The sequence below is a fragment of the Brachyhypopomus gauderio genome, chromosome 15 (genome assembly GCF_052324685.1).
Source record: "Brachyhypopomus gauderio isolate BG-103 chromosome 15, BGAUD_0.2, whole genome shotgun sequence".
NCBI classification, from domain to species: Eukaryota; Metazoa; Chordata; class Actinopteri; order Gymnotiformes; family Hypopomidae; genus Brachyhypopomus; species Brachyhypopomus gauderio.
The window spans coordinates 14219098-14243109 of NC_135225.1; the positions used below are offsets into that span (position 1 = coordinate 14219098).

Below are 24012 nucleotides of genomic sequence, written 5' to 3' on the forward strand. Positions count from 1 at the left end.
CTCCTGACATTACGTTTGTGTAGCTGCGCGGTATTATTTGTAAATTTGTTTGTAAACGTAATACAAGCGAACTGGGGTGGGTTTCCCGAAACGTTCGTAGCGCCAAGTACTTCGTAACCTCGTATGAAGCTACGAACGTTTCGGGAAACCCACCCCTGTTCAGTCAGACAGCTTGTGAAACGAAATACCATTACAATTTCAAGCATTTTAAAGTAGGCGACGTTAGTCAAAATTCCAGCACTTTTCAAACGTGGAACACAAAGCAACATTAAAATTGGTCAGGTAAATGTTCCTTCCCCTGTTTTTGATGGGTGTTTCTTTATACTACCACATATCGTTACGGGAGGACACTGCAAAGAATGACTTGTACGTGCTCGCGCTCTCACAGGGTCGCGCGCAGCGTGCGAGTCGAGCGCTACGGTCAGACGCAAAAGTAGAACTGAGCCAAGAAGAAAGCAAAAATATATATTTTTACTAGGGAAAATATAAATAGTAACGCACAGTTATTTGGATAACTACTAAGTAACGCGTTACTGACATCACTGTTTAGGGCAAATATTGTGTGCAGGAGTGTGTGATTAATCAGATCAGCTGTTTAAGAGTCTGATAGCTGTTGGAAAGAAACCGCTGTTTGTCAAGGTATTGAATGATTCAGACATTACACACGTTAGCTTATTACTGCATGCCAGCAGACTGTGTTGCATAAACAATCTCAATGTCATATAAAAATGTTAAATAAAAATGTTCATTAAAAAAGTCAGTCTATGTAATTACTTAAAAGGATTTATAAAACCGGAAAGCATTTTTTTCTGTTAACGTGCAGCTTCCATTAGTCCTTGTTAGTCCTTCTTAGAGAAGCTGCATATGAATCTTCAAGCCAAACACTATGGTGCCCTATGGATATTCCTTGCCTGCTAGTGCACAGCTGTGGACTTGGTATATTGCATAAAATATCCTGCAATGTTTGTAGATACCATTAGAAGATGGCAAATCCCTGTAGTAGTGCTCTGTATAGTGACGTATTTTGGAGTTGTTTTTTTGTGCAATTAAACTTTCACAAAGCCCCCTGTTGGTTTTGCTGGCACTGCAAATAAATATAATAATAAATAATAATAATAACTACGTCCTTATTTCATGAAGAAAACTAGTATCTTAACATCAAAGCAATACGTTTTTAAATAAATGTATAGAACGTATTAAGATGTATTGAATACTTGTATTGATTTATTTCAATTATTTCTTTTTGTGCATAAATAAGACTTTTATTTTGACGGGTCAATGGGAGTGTTGCTGTCCTGCTCCAGCAGGTAACATAAAGACTCGTAGCTACAACAGAGGACGCGAAGGATTGGATGATCAGGAAAGGTTAGTGGCTAAAATCTAATCCGTCACTTTAAAAAGAAGCAATCAGTACTTGCAAAGTCATTTAAATGTCAGTCATTGTAAGACTAATGAGCCCATTACATTGTTTTTGTCGTATAGCTAGCAAAACAGACCAGTGTTTCCTTAGCTATATAAAAAAGGCCGTATATAACTAAAAACGTTATAAACATTAGAAACTGCAAACTTCTATTTAATGGATCGCTTGTTAGCTAAACTAGATAACGTTAGGCAAACTAGTGAGAAAACGAAAAACAAATGTTTGAAATGTTCGCTGTTACGCGTACGATAATACAGCTATTTGTAACCTCCAACATATTTATAGTTCTTCACAAGTAGATTGCTAGCCAGCAGTTCTGCTTTTAGATGACTAACGTTAAGAACAGGTTGAGTAACTTTTCCAGCTGCTAGGATATCCACCCATATATGACAATATGACAAGGGCGAAACGAACAGATCAGCTGATGCGGTATTTTGACATAACTGGACTTTGCTGCTACCTACTGTTTGTTCTTATACGTCTGTAGCTGAAATCTGACAAAGGGCGCCGTTTCTTTCTTTAGTACTGAATTTATCATTGGCTAATGTAACACGCCACATTTAATTAATCTTTGTGGAGACAACGTCGCAGTTTGTTGGGAATGCCACTATTTGGATTAGAGCTGTTCATGTGTTGGGCATCAGCCTTCTGTTTACCGTTGCAGTTTTAGCCTGCCCTCTTCAGTTCTCTTCATAGATAGTTTAAAATTAAAATTTTTGTTGTTTTGGTTTGAAGGTCATGGCTGAAGTGCAGATTCGTCGCTATGAGGATGATGATGAGGAGGATGTGAAGGACATCTTTACACTTGGTATGAGCGAGCATGTGCCATCCTCGTGCCTGCATGTGCTGAAGCAGCCATACACCCAGATGTTGCTGGTGTGTGTATTCTGCGCTCTGCTAGCTAGCTCCAAATCTCTTTTGCTGCCCATACTGGCGGTCACTCTACTCCTGGCCACAATCCGACAGGGGATCAGCTACTTGTTCTCTACCTACATCCAGACCTCCCTGCACATGGACCTCGACCACATCCGGCAGACCTACCTGGAGACACCCAATGCCTGCTTCTGGGTGGCGGAGAACCAGGGTCAGGTGGTGGGCACGGTGGCATGTCTCCCTGCAGAACGGAACAAAGGCTGCCTGGAGCTGAAACGGATGTCGGTGAAACTCTCCCACAGACGGCAGGGCATTGCAAAAGCTTTGTGTAACACTGTGGCGGACTTTGCCCGGGAAAGGGGCTATCCGGCCGTGGTGCTCTACACCTCCGTCGTCCAGACCGACGCTCAAAAGCTCTATGAGCGTGTGGGCTACAAGAAGGTCAGAGAGTTTGTCATTCCAGAACTGGTTGCCAGGATCACCAGCTTCACATTGATTGAGTACAGGCTTGACCTGCTGCGGTCAGAATGCTGAATGGAAACCTACCTACGTTCCGGGTTCTACTCCATCTGCTCATTCTGCTATTTTTGAATAACCTAAATGTAGAGCCTATAGACAACCACACCCTTTAAGTATTGGGACAGCCAAATCAGTAATTATTTTTGAATGTGTACTGTTGGGGTTAAAAATAAAAAGATAATTATGAATCCAAATTGTGGAATGTAAGCTGAAAAACCAAACGTACATGTTCATGGCTTTTTTCATGTTTGAAGCTAGTGCAGCTGAAAGCATTTAATTAATGAAAACAATTATCATACATCAGAGATCATACAATATTCTCCCTCAATGTGGTGAGAGTGTTATTGTCGTAGTTTTTAAATTCCTTTAGCTGCGTATACACCCTTTAAGGGGAAGAGTCTCCTGATGAGTGTATAGACATGCTAAACACGCTTCGCTGGCTTCTTTGAAAATTGTAAGGGAACATGATGTTTTGTCCATTTAATGTGATTAAAAACAATCTTTTGTGAGTAGTAACAGTAATGGCAGGTTTCTGTGATGGACGTTGTGTAAATGTTCCACTGACCCATAGCGTACAGATGAACATGCCTTTGAATGAGCTTTTCTGTATGTAGAATTGATGCATCACTGTTCCTGTAATTACAGTTGACTTTGCGCTACTTCTGTTTTAACTGTTATTACTTCAGACATTGTCCCAGCTCCATTTTGATTGGAGCTCAGTAGCTATTTGCACACATGAGTAAGACTAGTAAGGTCATGTGATATAATACTGGAAATATCAAGCTTCAAATAAAGATGAAATGTATCAGTTCAGGTGATAAAGCCTTCTGAGTACTTAATACTCAGCACTACTTTAAAAGGAGGATTAAATGATTAAAAGGAGCGCTAGGTAAGACTAGGTTAGCCTAGATCGACACTATTAGACTAGATTAGCCTAAATCGACACTATTAGACTAGATAGACTGTGGGTTCTTTTTAATATTCTAATTGATGCCTTCTCAACTTCATCTTACATCCTTCAGCCTGTGACATTTGATTTGATTAAAGGCCAACATGATTAATATAATATCCATTTATTAAATTATATGAGAAGAACTGAGGGAATATATGAATCTGTGGTCTTTATAAACACTAATTCAAAGCTGCATCCATGCATCAACATTAAGAACATATATTAACAATTATGGAAGCAAATGCAACAAGTTTGAAGATTACACTAAGATGGTTGGGTATTACTTGAATTTTTACACAGTCTGAGTTAATAGCAAACACCACGTTAAACTGAACTTATTCCTGGGGGAAGAGAAATATATGTCACCATTTGTCAATAGGTGGCACTATGAACCTATGACATTTTGAGCCACAGGATGTCATGCAGCCCAAGCCCAGGAAGTCCGATTTTCAGAATCCCCCACGGCATCAAAACCTACCTCTAATAATCAGACTCCTATATATACCTGGACTTCATAGTAACTTTGTGAAGTATTGCCTATACCTTGTTTGAAACCATAACCCAAACTCAAACCCTGCAAAGGCAGGCTATACTATGGACAGGTCGTCTGTGCTCCACACAGGATGGTCCAGACCAGACCGTCGAACCAAGATGGTGCTAACCACCACACCACTTCGTAAAGTATGTAGCAACATGGAGGTGTTCCAGTGCTACTGGAACAAAAGGCAGGGGGTAGGAGTATTTCTTGGCGATGGATGTGTTGCATTGCTCCTGGTGTGGTTGGTATGATGATGTCGTGGACCTTTTAACCGTAATTGTGAGCAAGAACAGTCAACAGCAGTTGGGTATGGTATCCAAATAACGTACAAAGTTTGTTAAAGACAAAAAATAGATCAATCCAGAGAACTCTGTTACACACACTCAAGCGTTTGCAAGAGAGAGCTGCCCCCCTTCTCACAGACCATAGTTTTTTTTTTTTTTTTTTTTAATTCTTTATTTTGTGACAAACATATGTTATCTTAGTATACATCATCAAAGTCAATGTTGTCACTTAGAACATTTTGTGCATTTATAAGATTATGGAAAACAAAAAATAAAAAATAAAAATAAGCACACCCAAAATATATATATATATATATATATATATATATATATACATGCATACACATACATTCACATGCATACATATACACGTGCATACATACATACAAACAAATAATCAGTCACATGTCTGGCAGGTGATAATTTTACCTTAATACTCGAGCATGGGAAAAAACTTCTAATTACATAATTAATATGAACAAACACTGATGTCTACTCACTAGTTATTTCAACAAAATGTGGTCAGACCATAGTTTTATACTATTCTGCTACATGATTACATCATACTTCCGTGACATGAGTTAAGCATGAGGCTTACATGAACGGAGGTGATGGAGTGAGGTATCACCCCATCACTCCTCCCCTGCCAGGGTCCTCGGGCCAAAGCCTACTTCTTCCTCCAGTTCGCCAGGCACGCCAGATATACTACCATTCTGACGCCAGACGCCCTTATCTACAGGCATGAGACCTTCAGGACTGTCTGCCTTCAACTCACGAGGAGAGAAACGAGAAAGAGCGAGACTACAGGCCTGTAGAGCATACTCTGATCAACGTGTCCTAGGCCTGACATATGTTTAATATACCTTAATAAAGTTATTTATTTTTCACTTATTACTTATAGTGGGCAATACCCATATGAATACTGATTAATATGATTACAGAAAGACCAAATATAAATTTTTCCCCGATAGTGATTATATCAGGTTGTGGACTTTTGATGGTGGTGGACTGTACAGAAAGTTAAGCCGTTTAAGCAATTTTTAAAATGCAAATAGAAGGCAATGTCATAAGTGGATCAGAAGATATGAGGGTTATGTAATTGAAGCCAAGCCAGACTCAATATTACTTGATTTTCAGAAGCATTTATTGCCAACATTGTGATGGGCTTATTGATGGGAAGACAGCGTGTCTCTCTCTTATGTCTCGATAACATATGGTTCATGTGAGATCAATGGCCTTGTGAGATCAATGGCCTTGTGAGATCAATGGCCTTGCTCAGGTCTTGGGTATTTGGATTTACGTAATGAAAGATGTTTCAAGCAAGACAATCATGTGCAATGGTAAGAACATACAGAACATTTCATTACTAGATCAAGAAGTAGTAATGAAATGTTTTCTTAGGCAATATGCCACAGTCTACTATGGTTCTTCAACATATAATAAATGTTTTTATTTCAATTATTGTTGTCTTGATTTGGTCTAAAATAACCTCAATCTAAAATGAACCCAGATTTCAAATAAAAGACACAAACAGAAGTTCCCAAAGCTTATACAAGCCTCGAATTTATCAGAGGGTATCAAAACTAAATTCTATCACATAAATAAAGAAACAAATACAATTTAGACGTGTCAGAAAACCATACCTAGTTCACAGATTTTAGCAAATTGTAAATGCAGTTAATGTGCCACTGCATCTAAACTAAAATATAAAAATATCTTCATTATTTATACGTGTACCAATTACTCCGAGTGTAAGACATGATCTTTAGGGTGTGTCTTCTGCACGCCTCGTTTGCTGTCAGCGCTCCGCTCGTTTTGACAGACAACGCCGGCTCTGACGTAGCCTACCTCAGGAAGTGGGCAAGCTGATTTATCCACATTATATTGGGATCAGCAGTTATTCCGGCACAGATCAATATACATCTGAAAAAAGGTAAGTTATTCAGCATTTCCTTAAATAAAAAGTAGCAACAGTTAAAGGCGTCAGGCCTTTAACGTGTCTATAATTTATTATTTTGAATAAGCTAGCTAAAGCTACACGTCCCGCATTAGGAATCGTCTGCTATAATCGTAGGCGGTGGCTGAACAGATTGATCGCCTCGCGGAGCAGCTCGTGCGGTCGCTTTTTCTTACGCTGTCCTGTTTGTAGAAATAGAAATATTTCGGCTTGGATTTTGAGTGCTATGAGGTTAGGCGAATTTTTGGACTGCACCAAATATCAGTATAGCAACTATAGTATTTTTTTAAACACTAGAGAAAGGAAAAGTAGGTTAATTAGCTTCCCTACTAACATTTTTCAATATAATTTACATTTATTTTTATCCTGTGAATATAACATGCAAAGCCATCCGTTGCCTTGAGAGGGCGTGGACGCACAACAAATGTTTGTGCCGATGTTAAAAAGGTTTACAGGGACTGTTTAGACATGGACAACAGTACAAACAGTACAAAGTACAAACAAATTTAGTACAAACAAATTTAGACCTGCCTCGATATAAACTCACTCGATAAACAATTCTCTTTGTGATCTTAATTGTTGTATCAACTGTTTACGCAGGGCAAACCGGTGAGATCCTCACCTGTGTTTTTGCATCACCAGTTTTTACTGTTACACATCTTTATGACGACTCATATACAGCTTCTTTCTCCTCTTTGTGAGTTGCCTCGCCTCATCATTGTGGCTCGTCTCATATGCAGGTCTTCTTTCTCATCATTGTGGCTCGTCTCATATGCAGGTCTTCTTTCTCATCATTGTGGTTCGTCTCATATGCAGGTCTTCTTTCTCATCATTGTGGCTCGTCTCATATGCAGGTCTTCTTTCTCATCATTGTGGTTCGTCTCATATGCAGGTCTTCTTTCTCATCATTGTGGCTCGTCTCATATGCAGGTCTTCTTTCTCATCATTGTGGCTCGTCTCATATGCAGGTCTTCTTTCTCATCATTGTGGCTTGTCTCGTGTGCAGGTCTTCTTTCTCATAATTGTGGCTTGTCTCGTGTGCAGGTCTCATTTCTCATCGTGGCTTGTCTCATGTGCAGGTCTCATTTCTCATCGTGGCTTGTCTCATGTGCAGGTCTCATTTCTCATCGTGGCTTGTCTCATGTGCAGGTCTCATTTCTCATGTTTATGACATGTCTCAAGTGTAGAAGTCCTGTTCATTGTGGCTTGTCTCATGTACAGGTCTCCTTTATTCTTGCTGTTACTTGTCTCATGTTTAGCCCTCTCTTATCTGTCCTCTCTTCTGTTAACTTTCTCCAAGCCTCCACTGTGCTCCCCTGCTCTAGACACATTGGTTTAGTCTTCACTGAGGTATATTAACACCTCTCAGGGGTCATAGTTTCAGATCCCGTCATTAAGATGCCTGCTGGTCTATTGAAGGTTAAATGGAGCCCTATACAGGAAATAATGAGTGATGCTGTTCATATACAGTAGTTATAGTCTGTAACAGCAACTTCCTTTCTCAGTGTTATTTGGAGGTCTTTCCCAGGTATCACTTATGGAAAGAGACAGAAAGCAATAATGGATTCTGCTGATGGATTCTCCTTTCTGCTGTAAAAAGAGTGTGTACTGAGTATTTGCTTTCTGTGCAGAATGTGTAGGTTAAATAAAGCGTCCAGTCCAGAGCCCTGCAGTGCAGTTTCAGTTCATACAGAGTGTTAATCCTGTTGGGGGGGGAGCACACACTGGTCAGCTGAGGTTGTACACAGTCCCCCCCTCCCCCTCCGGCTTTTGTTGAGAGCTGCGTCACATTGAACCAGGCCTGCAGAAGAATACAGGGGCTGAACAGAGAGGCCTGCCTCTGGCTTGGTGTCTTAAAGAGACCTGCGCTATTAAACACAACGCTCAGCTATGGCATGAAACCATGTAGTTCGAATGGTGAGGTGGGAAGGCGTGAGAGAGTGTGGCTTGGCTGTCTGGATACAGAGTCTCTTATCATAGGTGGAAGTACTGTGTGAACAGAAAGGTGATCAGGAACAAAGTGTGTATGTAGTATCTTATCATTACAAGTGATTTCATACAAAAATCTTGTTGGATTTGTCCATTTTGATGCCGATTGTACCAGATTGGCTTCTGTATGCAGCACTTTGGAGAGGAGATCATAAGGAAGTTTTGGCAACATGTAGACACATAATAAAGTAGTTATAAGGATTTTATAACTGTGCTCGACCTCTAAGCAGGCCCGAACACAGTACATAGTATATGTCATTTATTCCATGATGAACTTGGTTCAGTAACCCCTTATTTAACATGATATATTCTTGAAACTCTACACTGTAAGGCTATTGTGGTCATTAACCTACTATTATTGGGGCATCTTTGTGTGCGGTTCTGTGTATGTGGGTTTGTGTCTGCCCCAACAAGTGTGAATTCTTGTTTTTGCTTATTCATGTACCTATCTGCAACTTTGGGCGGTCTCCCTTAAACATATGAGTGACGTCTCTTATGTACCTGTGTGATGGAGGGCTTTAGGACCCTGTACTGTTGCTCAGGCTCTCCTGCAGAAAGCAGCATAGACGCTACCGCAGTAGCATTGCTGTCCACATACCCACCAGCACCGGTCATACACACACACATATGCACTGTGCATCCTAACAGTCATGGTCCCACAGACAGCACTCACACACCCAAGCAGCTGAGCTAAGCAGAGATACGGGTCCACACTCATCTATCAGCCATTCACAACGACATCAGCTGAATCGCCTGCTCACCTCTGGGTCTTGCTGGTCACTGGGCAGCATTGCTGGCTCTCTGCATGACCCGGTTCAGCAACACCGGATCAGGACTGGACAGCAAGTTTCATCCAGCCACTGTACAGGCAGAGAGAAGAGACAGAGGGATGTGCAATAAAGGACAAGGACGGTAGGCAGAGAGAGGGGGAGATAGAGAGGGAGAGAGAGAGGAAGAGAGAGAGAGAGGGAGGTAGGGACCATATTGCCGTCTGGAGGTGGGTAGGGAATTGTCATCTGCGACGCCGAAGCAGCATGTCTCAAATGAAAAGATATCCTTACAGCAGGGTGAGTGACAGACTCTTTACTCTCTCACACACACGCGTACACATGTGTGTATCGACACTAACATGACCACGCCTCTCACATTCTTCTGTCCACACACACAAAATGGTGTAGACTTGGATTTCATTAATGTCAGTAAATGCAGGGCATCCTTGGTTGTGCGAGTACATATAAAACAATAAGGGATGGTGTTGCAGGCTACATGCCTCATCTTTGTTTTTAATGAGAGAATTCAGTTGTAAACACTCGTTTAAGGGATTGCTGTCTATGTGGCTAAGTAGGTTGGTACAAAGAGTCTAGTGACTAAGTGCACTTTGCTGTTGAGTTGTCTGTGATGACTGGAAGCAGACTGGTGTGACACATGATAATGATGTCACCTAATGATATTACTGGGATCTGGAGCTAAATGATCAGTTGTTGAATTTATCATTCATTTAGAGCCCCAGGATGCCTGTGCATCTGTGTCTGTCTGCTTTTGTGCACTGTGTATCTTTACAGTGGCACAGTGACACGTTGCTCACAAAGTATATGAACTGATGGAAAGTATTGCTGTAAAAATGCAGTGGATTATCTGGGATTATTCATTAGTTTATTCACAGTATGGTCTGATCAGGCATCCTGTATGACTATTCACTCTTTCCCTTTATCTCACTAACTGTTCAACCCTCTTCAGTTTTCAACCAAAATCTTCATCATAGCCTGCACTTGTATGCCCCAATATCAGCTCACCCCAGATATTAACATCCTGAACTCAAATCTTAACTCTCGGTTATCCCTTATCCCACAGCTAGTGGATTTCATCAACAGGAACATCTTAAAAATGCAGCACAAAGGATATTAAGTATTTGTAAACTTTGTTTCCAAATGCTTAGTCTTAGCGGTCTGATATTTTTCTCATCTAAAGTAGTTAATAGACATAAACTGCATTAAACAATTTAATGGACATTTAATGTCACAGTATGAGTGCTTGTGTGAAGTGTTAAAGGTTCATGTGTTTGTTTAGTTGTATGTGTATGTTTATTTATTCCTATTATTCTTTGTTCCCTAGAGCTCTTCTGTAGGATTGTAGATGCTCATGTCACTTCCTCCCAGTGCAACACACACACAGATCAAGGCCACAAGACTTATAAGGGACACACTCCTTATTCGTTTTAGCTTTGGACCCACTTACCTGTGCTGCAAAACTAAAACCTTCCTTCCTTCTAACACTCTAGCATTCACAACAATCACACACATCTCAAACAAGACTTAAGTACTATCTGCAGTTAAAGCATTTGCTTAGTCATTAAATCTATCTCTTTTTACTCTTTAGCGCTCTCTTTATTTTTGCTGAGTCATTGTAACTTATTGATCTTTTTTAAATTCATTTATGTAATTTAGCTTCTAAATTTGCATAAAAGTCAGTAAAAAGGTCATAAAGCTCAGTCATTTTAGTTTGGAGTCAAATTCACAGGTCATGCTACTGACAGAAATCAATAAGGTATGGAAATCTCAAATGACCACTGTGTTTATGTACAATGGGGGGTCGTTGAAAATGTGGTTGGTGCTTGAAGAACAAGGCTTATTTTGGAATATCCCATATGAGTTTTGGTCAGAGAGGGATGACAAAGCACAAATCTGACTCTGTCTCTCTTTCTCTCTCTGTCTGAATATGTTCTGTAAAACCAGGTACTGAGCTGTGATTTGCTCAGTTTGAGTCATATTCTGATTCAAAACATCTGAATCATGAGTTCTGATCATGCTGGTTAACATGTTCCATACTTCCCTTCTCCTCTCAGTTAAAGCAGTGTTGTTGTGTTGCCCAGCAGAGATTCTCCTAATGTGCCATTGAACAGATGCTGCTAATCATATTTTTATTCAGTGCTGCTTCACATTCCATGAGTTGTCTGACTGGTAGTTGACATATAACAAAACAGTGGCCTCAGAAATGAGGATTTTTTCTAGGCGAGGCAATTTGGTGTGTCAATTACTTATTTAATTTTACTATGTTATATATATATATCAAATATATGTTCTGCAACACTAAAAACACAATGGAAAGGTGCAGTGATTTTATTGCCTGGTGGCATAAGCCGTTCAGATTACTGAACTCTCAAACCTTTGCTTGGCTGCCTAGCACTATGGGACATAAAGGTGTATAAGGAAAGTCCACTGGTCAAAAGACCAGTTCAGTTTGGCATGGCTGATCATAATGATTGTATGAAGTCACAGTATGGTATTTTTAGGCGGGAAGATAGCTGTGATAAATATGTGACATACCCAATGAACAAAACCATATATTAGGGCAGGAAAGTGTCCTCAACCTTGCATATAATTTTTCACAAGGAGACAAACATTGACCTGCTTTTCCAATATTTTCCAGTAACCGTAATGTCTTTTATACATAGTTTATAGGGCTTCCCATTTCTCTGTCTCTGTCTCTCTCTCTGTCTCTCTCTCAGACCACGAGCAGTGGCAGCAGCAGGATGAGTTCAGATGGGGGAGGACGCCCAGTGAAGGTGGGATCTCTGGTGGAGGTCATTGGTAAGGGTCATCGGGGTACGGTGGCCTACATAGGCACAACACTCTTTGCTTCTGGGAAATGGGTTGGGGTCATCCTGGAGGAGCCCAAAGGCAAGAATGATGGTACAGTGCAAGGCAAGCGCTACTTCACCTGCATGGAGAACCACGGCATATTTGTACGCCAGTCACAGGTAAACATCACTTATGCTGTATGCCAAGCCAGGGCTTTTGCTGGAATTTTAAATAAGCCAAAATCTAGAAAGATATAGTGAAGTAAGCATGAGTTTACAGGCCTACAGTTGTTAGAACCAGACTTTCCTTATTCTTTCTCTATTTCTCTCTTGTACACTCCACCTCCACCCAAATGTAGATCCAGTTGGTGGATGATGGGACAGAAACAACGTCACCTGACACACCTGACGCTGCAACATCTAAAGTTCTTAAACGAGGTTCGTTTACCTACAATATTTGCATGTGGAATTACGTTCATATGTGTTAATACTTGCAGGTATGGTGTACATTCATCACAGTCTTGGTCTGTTGTATTTTACTTCTATCATTTTCATAGAATTTAACCTAGTCTTTGAATATTGTCTTCTTCACAGAGATTCTGGAAGCTCCCAAGGCAAATAAAATGGTGAGTGTAAGGTATTGGTGTATTTATTTAAATGTTTGGGTATTTCTGCTCCATTCCTCTGAATAAATAGATTATTTCCATGATCTCTTGACTTAAAAACATGAATTCCATCAATGTTCCAACATTTCTACATTAATTTCTCAAGTAAGCAGGTAATTGTTTGAAGAGTTGTGCACCATTCTAGAGAAATGTACCGATCACAGTGGCACTTGCATAACAATCTGACAATGGCATCTTCATCACATCTGACATAAGCATATATAAACATTTACAATAGTTTACTCTAACAAACATTGGCTATCATAAAAGCTGCTTTTGTCAACTTTGATGTCAAGTTGACATAACAGATATTAAGTAGAAATGATATCACATTGGAACTAATTATGCAACTCAGTGTTGTTGATATGTAAGGGTATTTTGTAGCTCAGTGTTTTTTGCAATGTCAGGGTTTTTTACGGTTCAGTGTTTTTTTGTATGTCAGGGTATTCTTGATGGGATACAGCTTGCCAATTGAGGCTGCTAGTAAAACTGTGAGCAAAAAATGCTTTGTAGTATCCCATTTAGTATCTCATAGTCTTATTGATTACATGAAAAACTCCTGTGTAACAGATGTTTTAGGTATGCTTTTTAAAGTGACAGTTTTTACCCTCTAATGATTTCTGTGTATTTTATTTTACCATAAACACAAACTTAAAAGATGAGCAAGAATCTAAAGTGTAAAATAATGTATTTTATTATGTGTGCATGTTTAAAGATCTGTATAACACAAAATCTGTTGAACCTTTTCATTAATGTAAGAATACACTAGGGGAACTAAAGTTGCAAGTGGTCTTAGCTAACAGATTGGCAAATTAGCTCCATTCGGTTGTTTACAAGAATATTATGCAATGTCATGGCATCTTAATTACAGGTTCATTGTCTCTATTCCTTAAGAAAAGTGAGTTAAATTTGGCTGTGTATATGATGTTTTGAATCTTTATGCAATGCCTTGGCACTAATGACACAGTTACATATATTTTGTGTAGCCCATAATGGAGATCTATTATGTCCATTTTCAATATTTATAATTGATGAGTGTAAATGAACAAAAGAGGCTCAATTATATAAACTCATCTTCAAATAGAAGCCCAGAAGTGCTACGTATAAACTATGCTCTGTTAGCTATTGTAAAAATGATACAATTTACAATTATGTCCATTGGGGGAGGGGCTTGCTTACTTGTTCTGATTGGTCAACTGCCAGAGCGGTCCTGCCCCTTCACGTTCTGCCCCATCTTGCTGTTTGAAATGGCAGAAATCATTACAGTATCTGGTGGGTTACAAGGTTTTCACAGTCCTGTAATTGGTCACTCTGGACATCTTTAAACAGTGTGGATGCATACATAGATATTTATGCATCATAGATATTTATATTTATGGCATTTAGCAGACGCTTTTATCCAGAGCGACTTAGAAAATGCTTTGCTATCTGTTCACCAAATGCATCCTAAGTAGTACCATACATTCACCTTTGAATCCTTGACTACTACTAAGCTACAGGAATAAATGCCAACATCTAGAATTGCAAATAAACATAGGCTCAATATCTCGAAAACTAATTAAAAAACTAATTACAAACTAATTTAAAAAAACGATACCTAGAAGAAGTGCAAATAAACATAGGTACTATACCATACATTGTAAGGTATAAGGACAACAAGTGCTATCTGTAGTGTTAGTGGACATTTTAAGTACTCAACAAACTGGTGAGTCTTCAGTCTACGTTTGAAGAATGCAATGGGCTCTGCAGTCTGAACAGCCAGTGGAAGATCGTTTGTCTTCCATGTGAATTTAAGCATGGCATTTCAAGCAGAGCCATACTTGAGCGGAGTGCTCAACATACGGTTCGGGCTTTTGAAGCTAAACTGATTTGGGTCATGGAGTTGGTTCTAGGCGAGGAAAAGAGATAACTGACCATTGCTTATTTTGGAGCTGTCAAGTGTTGCCTTCTTCAAGATTGGTACCACCCTGGTTGTCTTGAACATAGTAGGTACATGTTCCAAAACTAAGGAGTTGTTGATGATGGTTGAAATAAATGGAAGAAGATCTCTTGAAATTTTGTGGAACAGAGTGGAAGGAATTGGATCCAGTGGATATGTAGTAGGACTGCTGGAAGTCAGGACTTGTATCTTGTCTGAGGAGAGAGAAGAGAAAGAAGCCTCGGAGTTGGGTGTTGGGTTAGAAATACTGGTAGGAAGAGTGGGGACACTGGAAAAACTCAAATTTTTCTCTATAATAGGCCGACTTTGCCAGTGTTACTTCTAATGAGAACTTTGAAAGGAGAGACTGATATGAGCTGAGGACTGAATCCAGATGACTTTTCTTCTATTGCCTTTCTGCAGTTCTTAGTTCTCTCCTGTGGCAGCACAGCACTTCTGTTAGCCAGAGGGTGGACAAGACAGATCCCGTAGGTATGTGGAAGAGAGGGCATAGAAGATTAAATGACAAAGAGACCGCAGAGAGGAAAGTTTTTTCTCTTTGTCGGAGTGATGGAACACAGATTGTGATGAAAGGAGGAAGAATGTCTGGAGGAAGTATGAGTGGAAGTGGAAGAGAGAGAAAGACAAAGATATGTCTGATTTTATGTCAGATGTTCTAGTGTAATGACCAGATCCAGAACGTTGCCTTTTCTGTGAGTCAGAGGAGACTGGTTGATGGTGAGGTCTGAGGAGAACAAGAGGGTTTGCCTCAATGATGAGGATGGTGTCAAGCTCATTAATGAAAGTGAAATGCAACTGTCGAGACAACAGTAAACCTGTGCTACAAATGCTGCCAAGATGCTGTGGAGAATTGAGTGCATTGAGTCATGTGTGGCTCTAAAAACAATCACATAGTGTTACACATTGTAAACTTTAAACTGTGTTTAAGAACAGCTAAATACAAATGAGCAACATTGTTGATAATTATGCATCTTAAAATTCAACCTTATATACAGGGCTCTCAAGTTTTGGATTCATGTCAGAGTGTGAGAGTTGTTGACGGGGGGGGGGGGGGTGGCGAACGTTAATTGTTGAGCAGGGGGGGGGGGGGGGGGGTGAACGTGAGTTGTTGAGCGGGGAGGGGGGTTGGCGAACGTAAGTTGTTGAACGGGGTGGGGGTTTGTATATCGCGATCGATCGCCAGTGGAGGGCGACATAGATATGGATCGGAGGTAAATAAACTAGATTTTTTTTTCTCGCCGTGTGAAATCGGAAGTGTGGCGTGTGAAGATGGTCAAATGCGTGTCTCACACGCTCAATGCGTGAGACTTGAGAGCCCTGCTTATATAGCTAAGCTATAGCTAACAAGGGTAATGCTAGCAGTTACTTGTGATGCTAAAATGCTAACACCAAATACAAATAAAGTTAAATCCAAACAAAGTATACATTGATTGTGCCCTAGTATACTGAAAACTAAAGTTAATAATTCCATCCTAGATAAACTTACTCTTGGGTCACACTCACTGACTGCATATGGTTTAGAACCTGATAGCTGGCTACATACTGTAGCAGGGTCAAAATAGTCAGATATGTAATTAATCCCTTTACTAATCTCCCTGAACAATAACCAAAAATATTCAAAACAGGTATTAGGTGGCTGTTGGAGCATGATTACGTTAATTCACATAGGGTGTAGTAATTCTGTTATTACTGCAAGACCCTTTTTTGAAGGACTGTATTAAATCAAAAGTTTAAATGTTTTAACACATACATACAATATCTATGTATATTACCTTTTGTTACTTGAATTAGTTATTAAAGAAACGTAATCCCCACTGTGGATTAAAGGCACTTCTGTTTCAAGCGTGCATGCTGTCATCTTTGTTTATAAACAATATATATATCAGGGGTCACCAACCTTTTTGAAACTGGGAGCGACTTCTTGGAGACCAATTCAGGGTTCCCACACCTTGGTTAACATAAAATTCAAGGACCTTTCAATGACTTTCCAGGACCAACTTCCTCAAATTCAAGGACTGCACCTGCCAGCATTTACCTACTCTTACCCCTGAATATGTTATCAAAAAACGATGTTAATACAACGCAAATTCAAAAGACTGAATGTCATTTCAAGCCATGCATCCTGAAATTTTCTGTGCATGACTGGCAATTTAGCAATGCACATCTGAGATGACGACATTCACATAAAATGGCTATAGTTGTTGAAGGATCAACAACTACCTACAGGAAACACTTGCTTTCGGTGCTGAACAAACAAACAAATTTCTCTACAGGAGAATGACCAAACTTTGCCAAGTAAAAGTCAGCATAGGCCCTGTAGAATCAATGTAATTTTAAATGAACTTGTGCTGGCAAAATAATGACACGTTGACAGTAGACAAATAATAATAATAATAACAATAATACACATATGCATATACACATACAGTACATACATAAAACAGAGGAGCAAAGCCATATAATGAGATTAGAACTAGATTTCTAGAGAAATCTGGCGTGAGATGATTCTAGCATAGTTTTTAAATCTACTTAATAAAGAATAATATTCATTCATAAAGAGAACAGCCTTTTAACCACTCCACTTATGGTAGTGAATTTATGGAATCAGAGAAATTCGAACTGAAGTATAATGGTATCAAAAGAAAGAAGTTTGAGATTAATCCAGTTTCTAGTGTCCATGCAAAAACTTTGTAAAGATTGAGATGGAAAAACAAATGCTCCTGGGATTCATCTTCTGACTTAAAAAAGGTCCATTAATCCACATCAAGTTTAACTCTTCTTTCAAGAAACATGGCTACAGGATATATCTTATTTATTATTTTGAAATGAGTCTCTTTTACTTTAGAAGACATGAGCCATTTGACAAGCCTTTGTGGTTTTATAATTTGTATTAGGATGTTTCTTGAAAGAATATCTATTATATCTTTTGTCTCATACCATCAGTGATAATCTTGTTATTACACTTGAACTCAACAGTCATTCACTTTTAACATGGGCATCGAAACAGTCAACTCTGAATATAAAATGTTAAAGGAATCACTTTGCAGACTTTCTTTAAATCTTTATAACAACTCATATCAGATCATATTTTTTCAACAAAGGATGAGAAATTTAAAACATCATGGCAATCTTTTTCATAGCAATCTTTTGTAAATATTGACTTCCTTACCAACTGTGCCATATTATTCTGTGACCGCGGTCTTCATCCATGTGAAATTTCAAACCCTCTAAAATATTCAAGGACCGTCAAGGACGGCTGTCTTTTATGCCTGTTTTCAAAAACTTTCCAGGGCCTTGAACTTATTTTTTCAGATTCACAAACTTTCAAGGATTTCAAGGACCCGTGGGAACCCTGCAATTATTGCGGAGGGCTACCAGATGAATTCGCATCATCTGGTGGTGATGTGCGTGTGCGAGTGTCAATTGCTAAGCAGGAAGACCGCTAGCAACCGCGGACAATCTATAATAGTAGCAAAAACATAAACGATGCAGCGCTTTGGTGCATGGCACTATAGTGAGCTATTTTTAAAACAAGCCCGCAGGCGACTCGTGACGTCCTCGCGGGCGCGGGCACCACGTTGGTGACCCCTGATATATATATATATATATATATATATATATATATATATATATATATATATATATATATATATATATATATATATATATATTTTTTTTTTTTTTTATAAATAAAAAGTTTATTCTTATAAAGTATCAGGCACCTAAGATATGTAGCTTCTTTGTGTAAAATTATCTCATGTGTACATGCACAAAAAACTGAACACTAAAAAAAGGATAAGCATAATAGATTCTCTTTAAAATAAATTGACTCAGCTAGCAACACATTTTTAACTGTGACAAAAACACAAGGGTTGTTGGAAACATATCTAGCTAGCCAGCTATCAAACAGGAATCATTGCCAGTTAGACTAGGCAGGTATGGACTAAGAACAATGCTAACGGTTGTCTTCTTGTTAATGTTATCAAAGTTAGCCAGTTAGCTATAATCCTACAAACTAGTAAGCTAGCTAGCTCAATGCTAACTTGTGAGCTAAGCAACCTAATTTGTTTTACGGAACAAACGTTTAATTTTGCATTGCTTAGTTGTGGTGATTTGCATTGTTTTTGTTATTCATTACTAATGAGTATCTGGTAAAATATTGGCCATAACACATACATTAAATAACATACATTTAATGCTGCACATAGAGAAAATCTAGAACGATCTATCTTGACAGATTGATTTATCTTGATCTATCTTGACATGTGCATGCTAAATATATTCTACATACCACATAATTTATCTACGTACCATCATAATGTATTTTTTTGTTGTTTTTACTGGCGGTTACTGATGCTAGCAAACCGTTCTTCAAACCCAACATCAAAAACTTAACAAAAATACTTATTAAAAATATTTTTCATGTATTTCTTGACTGTACATCAGGTACTACTGAACATTTTTTGGTCATTCCTTCTGTCACCAGCTAACCTATGTCAACTAACTACATTCACAAGAATCCTCCAGCTCAAACTCAATTTGCTGAATATCTAGTATTACATGTTTCTTGTTTGTTCCTAATTTGTATGTCTATAAATTCCTGGTAGTGTTTGTAAAGTATCGTTCTAGTACTTCTAGTGATTCTAAGATTGTCTTGAATATCAACATCGGTTTTTGTTACCTGCTTTTTGCCTGTTGGTTTAATCTGTCTTTTTTACCTGTTTAATATGTCTTTTTGTCTGTTTGTTTAATCCACATATTTTTGTCTGTTTGTTTAATCTGTGTCTTTTGGACAAAAGTGTCAAAAGTATTCACATTCATTACTCAGGTAGAAGTATAAATACTAGAGTTCAAAAACACTTCTGTAGAAGTTGAAGTATCAACTCAAGCTTTTGACTCAAGTGTAAAAGTTCTGGTTTCAAAACTACTTAAAGTATAAAGTAAAAGTAATGTAAGGAAATGTCATTATGGACAAAAAGCTTCAGATTCAGAGGGCCTATAGGGCACTACCCCACCTCCCCAAAAAAAAGAAATTCTAAAAGCCACAATGGCTAATGTTATTTAAAATGTTAATGTTGAACATTTTTGGATGCACTAGGCTACCTGTTTAAGCTACATGCCCACTAGAAACGAATGCATTTTTTGTACAATAGAAATACAAACCAAATTGTTGTCACGGTGGTGAGAGAGGGGCAGTGAAGGAGTGGTAAACGACACAAAACAACAAATACACAAATGACAAGACAAATAACAATTCAAAACCCTACATTGGAGGGCTATTGATATACAGTACATGGGTTGGCTGGTCTTCCTGGCTACCAACCTCCTCACTGGTGTTTAATTCAGACATTTCGCTCGAGTTCTTGAGTCTCTGCCATGAAAATCTGCATACTAAGCTACGCATGTCTGCTTTGTCATTGCTGGCGTGACATGTACAATGGATCACACACAAACTAACAGGGTGTCAGAATGGTATATGTCTAATCTCAACCCACGACATTTAAATCCACTCTATACGGATTTATCTGGATAGTGTTTTGTTGAAAGATTGAAAACAAACCGAAATGAATTAGGAGTAACGAGGGTATTTCTATTGCATCAAAATGTCAGAAGTAAAAAGTTGACCGAAAAGGTAAGGAAGTATTTGTACTTCGTTACTTGACACCTCTACTTTTGGACCATTTGTTTGGTCAGTCAGCATGTTCATTTGGCCTCATCATCTACATGGTCACATAAACAAAAGCAATGTCACATATTTGTATTTCCCCAGTTACTTGACATCAAAGTTGACAACAAAGCAGCTTTTATGACATTTATTTTAAATGTTTGTCAGTTTTATAGGTTAGGGCTTATTAGGGTTCATGTAGCCTTCAAGACATCCATTGAGTTACTTTTTCTTAAGAGTCTGCATGCAGGTCAGAAAGGCACTTGTAAGGGATTGTAAGGATAAAAGAAAAAAAATGAAAACCCATTTTTACATTACCACTACATTACCATACATTTAGAAACTTAGTAGTCATGTAGTAGTGATGTGTGTTTTCAAGAAAGCAGCTATATTTCCTCAAGGACTGTTTTTCTTTGTGCATGGTTTTATTTACTTCCCAAGAAGTGAATTACACTGAGCTTTTGAAAAGAGGAATTCCCATTTTAATAAGGCACCTGGATGATGGAATGCATTGGCAGTCCTTATGTGCCATATTTTGTCAATTGTGATTTTTACACCCCAATCGAAATTTGTCCTCCGCTTTTAACCCATCTGTGCAGTCAGAACACACACACACACACACACTAGTGATTACTAGGGGGCTGTGGATCACACGTGCCCAGAGCGGTGGGCAGCCCTAGCCCGGCGCCCGGGGAGCAGTTAGGGTTAGGTGCCTTTAGTTTATGTATGAAGGTATAACAAGATGCTACTTAACAGCAAGGTCATGAGTTCTTTTCCCAGGCTCCATACAAACTGTCATAATAATAAACATGTTACTCATTCTTCATGTGAGCTGTAAAAGTAAATACTGTACAGTACTGTAAAAGTAAAATGATTCCTTTTATGTCCAGCAGAGGGAGATATTGTTGAAAACTATGTGCCTGTTCTTCACTGCTCAGTGACATCTTGTCATTCTCCTTTTGTCCCTTTGAAACAAAGAAAAAAAGTTTTGTTAAAATGTTTCTGTTCAAATGCACCATATTACTAATGCTATGCAATAATTGAAACTGTAATTATGTATTAAAGGTTTTTACTGGCCTCTACTTACTGACCTCGTCTAAACATACCAGGCACACACATACAAGAACTCACTGTTTATATGACTCTCCTTTACACACTGCCTATCTGTGGCCATCCTGTGCTGCATTTGAACACTTTTTAATCTTTAGCACTTGGGAGAGAGCAGGGTGTGTGTATGGGTGTGCTATCTCTGCCATCACTCTTGTTGACCTATCACTTCTCCCTCCTTCCCCTGAGCGTGCAGCGAGGAGTCAAACCCAAAAAGGTGTTGCATGTTTCTCTGACCTGTGTAACTGTAGAACGTATCACTCTGAATGGCTGTACTGCATGCCATTGGCCCTGTCATTAACATGTGTGGTGACTACATGAATGTATGTGTGTCTCAGTCAGCTTTTGTGTTTGCATCATGGATTCCCATTTCATGTCAGTCTGTTTTTGTTTGTTAGTAACCACAGCCTGGCTGGCTCAGGGTCTGAGTCCCATAATTGGATGCTTAGGTGTATAATCAATTAGCATGCATATGTGCATGTTTCCCTATGTGGAGAGAGAGAGAGTGAGAGAGAGAGAGAGAGAGAGAGAGAGAGGTGTTTGATGCATTTCCCAAATGGCATATTGCAGTGTTGGTTTAGGTGTATGTGTTTACAGCAGCCAGCTAAAAACACAAGACAAAAACATGATGTCTCGTGTTCAGAAGCCTGAGTCTTGATTGTTGATTTGGAATGATCCAAATGTCTAAACTGACATTTTAGAAGTGTCATCCATTGAGACAATGTTTGTGTTTTTAGTTTAAATCTTAACATACTCATACTACTGCATGTATGAAAAACAACCAAATGTTAAGCAGGGATTTTTTACTTGAAGGTACCATGTTAGTGATCTGTGAGATCTAAAGTTCATTACCAACTGTACATTTATAAACATTTTACATCTGCATTTCCAGTTTCTTCTCATGATATTCATGGCTGATGGATGAATTCATGGCTGCAGGACCTCCACAAAATGTCTTCTTTTAAATGCCAGTGATCAGGTGGTTGTTTCAAAACTCCGCCTGCTTGTAATCAGATGAAGAAGCGGTAACTGTTTTAATGATGGGAAAGACAGCTTGAGTTATTTTTCATCAAATTTAATGACAAATGAAAGTTTCTTAGTCTTTCTCTGCTGTTATGAAGCATTAAGCATCACATCCATTTCATAAGCAAGGAGAGCATTTTGTACATATTATAGGAAACATAAAACATAATTTTAATATGTATGCATGCACAATGTTAACCACATAAAGTCAAGGGCTTTTATTTAGTTATTACGGTTACTATGCAATACAGTAACTAATCTAAAGCCAATATGAATTGTCTGTAGACACTCGTTGATGGTAGTAGTTTCCTGATCCTTTATTCATTCTCCAGTAATGACATATATGGATTTTGCTTTTATTTGCCTAGCTGCAGATCTTGTAGGTTATACAAGTTCTGATTAACCTAGGTAAACCAAACAGTAAATAGTGATCTGTTTGATTAAAGCTTTTATTTTAGTAGTCATCATTGTAGAGGCACAGTCTTTGTGTCATGTACGCATGTAGTCACTCGTAATCTCACTGTACGCACTAGAATCTCCCAGTCATTTATTTGAAATAATGTGCTGGACTACAGAGCCAAAACAACAACACTGTGACTGTTTCACTGTGCAAGACTCACACAGACTGGGCTGATACAGCGTGGATAGTGCAGGTGGTCATTAGGGTTGCAGCGGTAACCGGTTTCACGGTATTCCACGGTATTAAAATGCACGGTTATCATACCGTGTGCGTTTGCTTATTACCGGTAAAAAGCAAGCCAGCGGAGAAACTGACCCGCGCATGCGCAACTCCGCTCCGGTTCAGCTACTCAGCACACAGCAGTGAGAATGGCAGAAAGTGCATCAGACTTAACACATTTTTTAACAAAAAAAAAATGCTAAACTAGGGTCTCGCGCGCTGTCGATTCGCGAGGTCGTGCACCTCTCGAATTTTGTAACTTTGCGCGCGCTGCACCTCAGCGCAATGAACAAAGTCATGTTTGCAGGATTCATACACGTTTAAAAGGTGGAATTAAAACACTTGTACGTCACTTTAAAGGTCCGTTTCAATATTTCCCAGCACCTTAAACTTAATTAAGTTAAATATTTATACATATACTCAAAATAATTCGCTTTTTCATCACATTATTTAATGGTTGTTTATTTCCAAAACGCCCAATCTTAACGTCTTCACGTTCTCTCATGTTTCGTCCTGGAATTAAAAGAGGCTCGTATTTGTTAACGTAAGACAAAAGAACTGTGCCGAGTCGCGCGCTACGGTCACTAGTGAAAGTATAAACCTAGCTTTTTATGGTCCTTGCTTTCACTAGATGTGAAAGACGCCATTAATTTACATGCGTTCAAATTCTAGCGTACCTGTTTTTGATATGTTAAAACCAGACTCGGTGTGAAAGCCTTAAAATAGAAATCTCTATTGTGATGATGTCAGAAATAAATCCTCTCTTCCTGCAGTATCTGGTTATATTCTAACTTGGCAGTACAACGGACGTTTACAACAGTTGTT

The 24012-nt window shown here is 38.9% G+C and overlaps 2 protein-coding genes across 5 annotated transcripts in view; both read left to right on the top strand.

Annotated features, from left to right (window-relative positions):
- The first annotated feature begins 1259 nt into the window (after positions 1–1259).
- On the top strand, positions 1260–3579 carry LOC143476708 (putative N-acetyltransferase camello). 2 transcript variants are annotated; one of them, XM_076975029.1, is made up of 3 exons: positions 1260–1365; positions 2156–2296; positions 2420–3579. In XM_076975029.1, exons 2-3 carry the CDS (start codon positions 2159–2161, stop codon positions 2825–2827), a joined length of 546 nt encoding a protein of 181 aa, XP_076831144.1. In that variant the 5' UTR covers positions 1260–1365; positions 2156–2158; the 3' UTR covers positions 2828–3579. The 2 variants fall into 2 exon arrangements, with proteins under 2 accessions (XP_076831144.1, XP_076831143.1); XM_076975028.1 differs by having other exon boundaries at positions 1263–1365; positions 2156–3579.
- A 2801-nt stretch (positions 3580–6380) lies between these two features.
- dctn1b (dynactin 1b) overlaps positions 6381–24012 on the top strand; it is a 36763-nt gene continuing 19131 nt past the window's right edge. For 2 of the 3 annotated variants that reach the window (XM_076974270.1, XM_076974271.1), the window contains exons 1-5: positions 9088–9599; positions 12038–12289; positions 12469–12547; positions 12704–12735; positions 21682–21702. In XM_076974270.1, the coding sequence (XP_076830385.1) occupies positions 9567–9599; positions 12038–12289; positions 12469–12547; positions 12704–12735; positions 21682–21702 (417 nt within the window). In that variant the 5' untranslated portion in view covers positions 9088–9566. Of the gene's footprint in view, positions 6520–9087; positions 9600–12037; positions 12290–12468; positions 12548–12703; positions 12736–21681; positions 21703–24012 lie in introns of those variants that run through there. The other variant, XM_076974272.1, reaches the window with a different exon arrangement.

Coding starts and splice junctions, on each gene's coding strand:
- LOC143476708 (XM_076975028.1), top strand. CDS start 2,159: ATGGCTGAAGTGCAGATTCGTCGCTATGAGGATGATGATGAGGAGGAT.